Source organism: Capricornis sumatraensis, chromosome 5, assembly GCF_032405125.1.
Source record: "Capricornis sumatraensis isolate serow.1 chromosome 5, serow.2, whole genome shotgun sequence".
Taxonomy (NCBI): Eukaryota; Metazoa; Chordata; class Mammalia; order Artiodactyla; family Bovidae; genus Capricornis; species Capricornis sumatraensis.
Window position 1 is genome coordinate 82,264,987 of NC_091073.1, and position 8,536 is coordinate 82,273,522.

Sequence of the window (8,536 nt, forward strand, 5' to 3'; positions counted from 1 at the left end):
AACAAAAGTGTGAATTCACGCCATGCTGTTATCTGAAAAATAGCAGGGAGAGCACACTTGACAAGGCTTTTGCACTGAATGTGACGAATATGTTATAATGCTGAGATGTACTTTTTCCCCCCACATCTCAGTATTTCTGAAATTACAGATACCTTAGTCAGTGGACTGTGGTAGGTGAAGACACAGCCCCTGGAGCTGGACTACTTGGGTCTGAATCCCAGGGCTACCACTCATACACTTATTTGTGAGATTCTGGGCATTTTACTTAATCTTTTTATGCCTCAGTTTTAACAATAGTTTGTTCCTCTACTTCTTGGGGTTGTAGTGAGAGTTCAGTGGATTAATATATGTGCAGTGCTGGCTCAGACGGTAAAGCGTCTGTCTACAATGCGGGAGACCTGGATTCGATCCCTGGGTCGGGAAGATCCCCTGGAGAAGGAAATGGCAACCCACTCCAGTATTCTTGTCTGGAAAATTCCGTGGACAGAGGAGCCTGGTAGGCTACAGTTGATGGGGTGGCAAAGAGTCAGAGAAGACTGAGTGACTTCACTTTCCTTTCACTTTAGAATATCACCAGGCAGATAGTAAATAGTAAGAGATATGAGTAATAGCTGTTAGCAGCACCATTAAAGGCAACATAGACACACACTATATTGCTGTTTCCTTATAACCCCGAAAAGCTGTTTTAATCCATGGAGCACAGCTTACATGGATAAACATCCCCTGTCAGTAGCTGCGGACTGGCTGTGTTGTGTGTGCTGAGGTTGAACCCTCTCTTGCCCGCACCACTTTCTGGTTTGCTGCCAGAGAGCATGCACAGTATGCTGACAGGAAACCAGCAGGCTTTGTTTTTTCTTCTTAATATAGCGAAAGAGAAAGAGGGGAAAACCAGATAAGGCTCATTTTAGAACTTAACTTCTCCAAAGCTTAGACTGGTAATAAGTCTTAGCTGTGTAAAACTATCCACCAAAGAAAACTGTATTTGAGAAAGTGATTATGTATCCATTAATTCATTCACTGCACTAAGCAGCTTGTCGGATTTTAGTTCCCTGACCAGAGATTGAACTCAGGTTCTTGGCAGTGAGAGCCCGGAGGCTTACCCACTGGACCACCAGGGAATTCCCTGAGAAAGTTCTTCTAATGTAAAGTTTTTGTCTGATTGCAGGGCAACCTTCCTTAGATGGTTTTCAAGGAAACTGGGCTATGAAGTGGCAAAGGTAATGACTGTTCTGGGGCCTAGCTCCCCATCTGATGCCTCCCGGTGTCCTCAAGTTAGACAGTAGATGGATGTCTCTCCCCAAATAGTCGTGGGTTCCCCGGGTCCTCACTGTTCACTTGTGGCTGGCTGCAAGACCACGTCAGGGGTGTGGTGGCACTTCTCTGAACTGCTTTGGACTTTTCCTCCTGTCTTGGGCTCGCTTGAGAAACGACAGCTGTGTAGGAAGCTGTGCATGACTCCTGCTCACCGCCACACCCCATTGAGCTCTCCTTCACGTTAAGCAAGATCTGACTAATGCATTCTTTGGAGATGCTCTGCCTGTTTTCATCATGAGACTAAATGTTTTTTTTTCCCGGATCACACTACTGTAATTGAGTTTACCCTCCACTTTGAGAAATATCCTTACCTACCAGAGAGCACAGCAGAGACTCCCATGGCATTGGAGGACACTAATTTGGAGTTTTGGTACCCTTTCCTTAGTTGAACAAAACAGTATATGAGTAAACAATATAGGGATGATCTGAAACTTCATCTTTTTTAATTCGATTTATCTAAACCCTGAGTTTGATATTTCTGTGTAGAACTGGTCAACTTCAGTGCTGTCAGGGGGTGTGTTTAATGACCAGTTCCCAGAAACAGTATCTACATGAGGAACTTTCTCCAATAGGCCTTCTTCTGAACCTTCAGGATTCATTTACCTTCAGGTTGCAGAAATGATAGGCAGGCAGCTGTTCTTACTCTCCATCCCCGGGAAGGTGGAGGAGCAGACAGTGGGAATGTGTTCACCTTGACTCAGGTTGGTTAGCAGAGACACTCGCTGATCTGAGTCCTGTGCAGTGGGTTTGGTGCACTGAACTTGCTGGGCTGGCTCCTCTCCATCTCTTCATTCAGCCTGAAAGTCATGGCCAGTTTCCTTATCCAGGGGGTGGGGCATTTCTCAAAATATGAAAGAAAGCAGCCAGTGACTGCTCTGGCCCGCTTGTAGGCTTACAAGACCAGCTATTGCCACAAAGGGAGAAGCTTCCTGTTTACCAGCCGGCGTGAGACAAAGTGGTTGTGCTTCCTGGCTGTGTGGGACTTGGCACGTGGGCCACATTCTGTCCATCAGGACGGCAGGGCTGAATGCCTGCTCTGTGCTCAGCCCTTGCCCCTGTGGCCCTGGTCCTGAATGCAGGCCACCCTCCGGAGGGCACTTTCACTTGGGCTCCAGAACTGGCCCCGGCCTTCTGAAAGGGAAGGCGGCCTTGCCTCCTTTCTGGCTTCCTCCTTAGCTTTCCCTTCCCCATGGGGCCCAATCCAGGCAGAAACCTTGGCACGAACCTGAATCTCACCATAAATTCACATCTTTTGTTCCCAAGTCTCTAGGAAGCAGGATGCCAATGCCTCTGGGGAAACAGATCTTTTTCGCTGGAGTGGCAGCTAGTGGGGGCTGCGCCATTCTGTACTACCTGGTCCAGAGTAAGTATCTGGTGACGTGCCCACGGCAAGGCCGCCTCTTAGTTCTCTTGGCCCCTTCCTTCATCAAAGGAAATACTTCAGATGCTTTCAGATTAGAGAAAGAAGGAAAGGGCTGTTTTGAGCAGCCAGTACACCATTCCATTGGCTATAGCTTCCTTCTCATCCTATAATCCCAGTTTTCCCAGGAGCCACAAGAACAAATAAAAGGAACAGGACTCATTTGCATAAGAAGCCTTGAAGAGGCAAGATGGGCTTTCACCCCTGTGCACACGCAGGGGATCCATCAAGATTTCTGAGATTATGTAAAGAACAAAGGAAAGGGGGCTACCAGATGGTTCCCAGGTGTGGAAAACTGGCTTTCTCCAGTGTCCTCAGCCTGTTTACCCTGCCATTCTCTGCTGTTCATTTAGTGGCTGACGGGACACCTTGAGCTGGGGACTGGGGCAGGAGCAGAAGATAAAGGCAGAGTCCAGGCTGGCAAAATCCTGACAGATGCGGCTTCCAGCCCCACTGCACCTAAATTTGAATTTGTAAAGCTAGACCACGATTATTGTGAGCAGCCGAGACATTTAAGGGCATTTCAGTGCTACTGGTTGCGAAGCAGCAGCAGAAAAAGACTGACTTTCTTTGAAGGTCTTTTATGCCTGCCCAGCTTGGCTCCTCACCCTGTTCCTTCCCGCCCTGACGTGAGCATCACCCGCAGCCAGGCAGACAGCCTCAGCCCCCTCCACTCGCTCCTCCCCACCTTCCTTCAGGGCTGACCCCGAGGTCTCTGGGTCTAGAGGTGGCCAGAGATGAGCATTCCCAGGGATAATTCAGACTGGAGTAGCTCAGCACCCCTGCCCCTCTGCCAGAGCAACAGAGGCAGAACGTGACAGGAATGAATACATTTTCAGGTTGAGGGCCTGGCAGCCTTTCCTTCTGAGCGAGCTGGGGTCAGCTGATAGTGATAGTCCAATGGGCTCTGCGACCAACTGCCTGGGTTGAATCACAGCTCCCAACTCTGGCCTAGCTGTGTGACCTTATGGGGGAGTCGGTTTTCTTCCTGGGCCTGAGTTATCTACGTGATGAGGGGTAATATTTAAGGCCTCCGTGTGAGGTTGTAAAAATTAAATCAATCTCACAGCTTGTGGGATACGGAGGAATTGCTCAGGGAAGGTGGTCTGGATTACCACCTCTGCTCCTCCGTTTGTCATGGCTGAGACCTCGTTCACGCCTGCAGCCCTCTCCTGGGAGGCCATCCTGGAAGGGCATTCTCCTCGACCTCTCCAGGCTCAAGCTGCCTTTCCCGTCCATTACTGTGATCTGGCCTACAAGTCTTTCTTGTAGCCACACTGACAACCATACTTGAGAAGCTTAGCTTCCTTTGGTCTCTCCCTGGGGAGGCTTGTACCTGATGCTTTCAGGGGAGTGCTTCCTGGAGTTCCCAGTAGCCTTTGGGCCAAGGATACCTGAGGCTGAGAGCAGTTTATCTACATGAAATGTTGGCATAAATCTGTAAACTTGACAAGTTAGCATTTTCATGTCCTATTGGCCTAAGGGTTTTGTTTCTGGTCGTGCAGTCTCTCTGTATTTTGCTGGTTTATCAGAACCTTCCTCTTAGTGGAAGGAGTAATGTTCAGAAGTCAAGTTAGATTCTGGCCCCAACTCTGCTTCAGATTAGCTGTGTCACTGAGCAAGTCATGGAATCACAGGACATAGAAATAGAAAGAAAGTTAGAGAAGGTCTGAGCAGACGCCTTATGTGAAGAAGACAGGCAGTGAATGAGGTGAGGAAATGACACAGAAAGATCAAATACCTTGCTCAAGGTCACCTGCCATGCCTCTACAGATGCTGACTTCCTATGTTTTAGTGTCTCTAAAATGAACGGATTAGATAGACCTTAATAATTCCACCTGTTGATTTCATGTTTGTTTCTATTTTCCATGCTGTACATGAATTGTGTCATTTAACTTTCTACAAGTTCAGTAAAGGAAATACATGTAACCCCTCTGTTTTCCACTTAGAAACGTTTTCCAGAGCTTCTTATTATCAGCTGGCCCTGGAGCAGCTGCACAGCCACCCTGAGGCACTGGAAGCTCTGGGCACCCCTCTCAATGTTCACTACCTCCGACTCACCGACAGGTACAACTTTGTGGACATCGCCGATGCAAAGGTAACCTGCTCCCACTGCGAACTGTAGGCTGGGTGCCTACTGGGTTGAGGAAGGCCTGCTGTAATCTGGAAAGGGTCTTGGAACAAGCTGGAGAAAAAGGTGTGAGACGGGAAAATCCACTATGTAAAACTGCCACTAGGTGTTACTTAGCACCTTAAAAAAAAAAAAGCACTGTGGATTAATTAACTTGCACATAAGTTTTCTTCCTTTCCGGGGAATTGATGTGGCAAGGAAAAACCTGTTTGTGCTCAGGTCACCATCTTGAACTGAAGGTTGTCGAGAAATGATCAGTGGTGGTTTGCCAGTATTTCAGTTTTGCACTTGAAATATACCCTACAGCTAATCGGTGCTTATTCAAATCTAGAAACTCTAAACTCCAGTTTTAAATGTAAAAGCTTCCATGCAATGCCAGTAAATTTTTTCAGCTATACCTCACTTTTCTAGTTCAACTGATAAAACTCAACTGAATATGAAAAGCATTTTTTTCCTTCTGTCTAATATGTTAGAGGAATGATTCTAAGTTGTATGGGGAATACAGAGACGACTTTGAGGGAGTTTCTGGCTGTGGTTCCCTTTGCCAGTGTGTTCTCAGCGGAGGTGTGGCTGGGAGAATGGGCTGAGTGAGGCAGTGAAAGGGCTGTCAAGCAGAAGGCCTGGAGTATTTGGAGGATAAGAGTGAGCTGATCTGACCTAGTTTATTTTTGTTCTTGTTGTTTTATTAACTTTAACAGGAACTTTAACAGGAACAGTTTTACTGGAATTCTCCCAACTACAAAAGCAATTTGTGCTCAAGTATTCTGCTAAAAATAGTCAGTGGTTTAAAAAAACTTTCAATTGATGTCTAGTTGAATTTATATTGGATTAGTCTAGTTTGTTGGCATGTAACTGTTCATAGTCTTCTCCTATGATTCTCTCTGTCTGTAGTAAGAGTTTTGGCTCTTCCTTTCATTTCTCATTTGGGTCCACTCCTTTTTTTTGTCTGGCTAGAGGTTTGTTGATTTTATCTTTTCCCAGCTCTAGATTATATTTATCTTTTCTATTGTTTTTTTAATCTATTAATTTCCTCTGATTTCTAACTCCTTTATGGTCCAGATCAGAGTATGGACCAATTTGCTACTAATAGTTACCCTTTTTAAACAAACAGTGGCTTGTTTTTTGTTTTTCTATTATGAAAAGATGAGAGTCTGTGCTGCGGTACCCATGTGTCTGCTGCCTGGATTCGGTACTTTTTGCTCAGTGTGCTTTATCCCGTACCTATTTGCCTACCTCTATTTGTTCATGAACCTCTAATTTCCAAATAGCCGTACACTTCACCTTTAAATTCATAAGCTATATATCCTTAACTACAGTTTATGGTTGCTGTTTTTGAGGTAAAATTTACTCCCTGTGACCTAAGTCTCCTATCTGATGAATTTTAACAAATGCATCCCCCTATGCAACTCAAGCCCCTACCTAGATACAGACTGTTCCCATCAGCTGAGAGTGGCCTCATGCTTTTCTCAACGTTATAGCCATCTCTGAGAGGACAGCGTTGTATCCACTTACGTCTCTTTATACCCCCCAGCTGAAGATCCCTGTCTCTGGACCAAAGTCAGAGGGCCATCTCTATGTCAGCTCATCTAGAGATGCCCCCTTTAAGAGGTATGATGGGAAAGTGGGTGGGGAGCAGGAGGAGAACCTTCTTCTGGAAACAATCTTGATTCCCCTTTTCAGCTGCAGCCGTATGATTGTGGCACTAAGGATTAGTTTTACAAAGCTTCAGAAGTTTCACAGCCAGGACAACACGCATGCCCATGCTTTTGCTCTTAGCTCAGTCCGGACGTTTTCTCCAGTGCTAACTAACTACTGGATCTGAGGAGCTTTAGTTGGTGTGGTCTAGGTCTGCCATGCTGTGTCACAGTTTCCAACACTGCTGCCTCTGTCATTACAAGTGAATAAAGGCCTGGGTTCCTGTTCCAGAGTTATTCATCACATTCTTTATGTAAGCTCCCCCTCCACCCCATTAATTGGCTTTTCTTGCTGGTTGCCAGGAGCTAAGTCACTCACTTGCCCCACGGGAAGCCTCTCTCTCAGATGTCTGCTCTTTAGCCAGGATGTATTTTAATTCCTGGGGACAAAAAGAGCAGGCGGTCCCTGCCTGGCCTCGCTGACCCCTGAGCCTGGGATTAGAGGAGGAGCTGAAGGTCGAGGGCAATTAGGAAACCAGGAATGAGGTGTTCCTTCTCTGATGCCAGCCATTCACTGTGAAACTTGCCTTGATGGTGATTTTAATAAAGATAGCCTGGAATAAAAGGTTAAAACATTGTTAACATACTGCTACCATAAAATAGTTTAAAAAATTTAAGACATTCCAAACAACTGTTTCCTTTTAAACCATGTCTTTTGCCTCAGTGTTTCATTGATGAGAGACTATACTTTTGGTTTTTCTCAGGTGGAACCTTCAGGAGGTCTTCTTAGAGCTCAAGGATGGTCAGCAGATTCCCCTGTTCAAGCCCAGCAGGGACAACGATGAGGTGAAAAAGGACTGAAGATGATCAGCTCCCTCTGCTCCTGGCCTCCCTGGTCACCATGCGTCCCCCAGGGCTGCAAGTGCGGCCATATGTGATCTCTGTATCATTCTAATTTAACCGCAGTGAACCCTACTGAAGTTTTTAATCAGAAACTTACTGTAATTTACAAGAATTTGAAAGTTCTCTGTATAGAACTGTAGAATAAAGGGAATCAGGGAATCAGTATTAATAATGTTGATTTCTCATCTCTCCCCAACCCACCCCCCGGCAAAAAAAAAGTTTTCAATGAAGTTTTCTAGCACTGACAATGTTTTTAATTGTTTGTTAACATCAGAATGCCAAGGGAGACAGACAAGCACTTCTGTCTGGCCGCTCGCCCCTAAATTTATGTTAAGTAGCTTGTCGGTCATTCTCAAGTACTTAGAATTTTTCTTCTTGTTTTATTTTCTTGTTTTAGTCACCAACTGTCTGCCTAATTGAAGATTCACAAAATAACTGCTTTAACCCAAACATTTCAAAAGCTTTAAACAACCACATTTTAGAGAATCTTACCTGTAGGTTTTATTAGTCTTGCAGGGGACAAGATCTTCTGAGCACCAGAGCCTATAAATCCCAGAAATCTGCCACTTTTGCTTTGGAAAGGCCAGTTTAACCCCCTCAGTATTATTAAGCTTAATGCAGTTATAATCAAGGATGTTCATCAGCTCTTTTCCTGCACTCTTAATATTCATTGAAGGGAAACTTCAAAAAGGTTATGCGTAAATGTGCTAGAGTATGAGGCCTTTCACCATTGTTCTGTAGTTTGTTTTTTGAATAGAATATTAAGTGGAGAAGTCGTTCCCTGAGGGCACTTTTTCCAGTGTGTGTGTTGACTGATATTACAATCTGTGGAATCTTTTTTGTGCTGCTCTGTTCTTTAACAATTATGTGCCGTTCTATTCTCTAACAGCTTTTACTTCCTTTCAGTGTTTGCTGGATTTTTTTTTCTTGCTATGGCCAAACCATAGAAAACCCAAGTGGATCATCTGTTCTGAAGGAAAAGCAAGTAACAATTTTTGTGTAAAATTTGGATTAAGAGGCTTTCCTCTAGTATTATGTAGTGAAAAGATCCTTAATTTCTATTTGAGTCACCATCTGGGGTACTTTTTCCAGTTAAGCATATTTCAGTGTATTTACTTCTTAATGCCTTCATGG

General features: G+C 44.9%; 1 protein-coding gene across 1 annotated transcript in view; it reads left to right on the forward strand.

Annotated features, from left to right (window-relative positions):
• COA1 (cytochrome c oxidase assembly factor 1) overlaps nucleotides 1-8,226 on the forward strand; it is a 99,226-nt gene extending 91,000 nt beyond the window's left edge. The window contains exons 2-5 of the mRNA XM_068973145.1: nucleotides 2,578-2,677; nucleotides 4,684-4,832; nucleotides 6,397-6,473; nucleotides 7,264-8,226. Of these exons, the coding sequence (XP_068829246.1) occupies nucleotides 2,593-2,677; nucleotides 4,684-4,832; nucleotides 6,397-6,473; nucleotides 7,264-7,360 (408 nt within the window). The 5' untranslated portion in view covers nucleotides 2,578-2,592 and the 3' untranslated portion in view covers nucleotides 7,361-8,226. The remainder of the gene's footprint in view (nucleotides 1-2,577; nucleotides 2,678-4,683; nucleotides 4,833-6,396; nucleotides 6,474-7,263) is intronic.
• The last annotated feature ends 310 nt before the right edge of the window (nucleotides 8,227-8,536 follow it).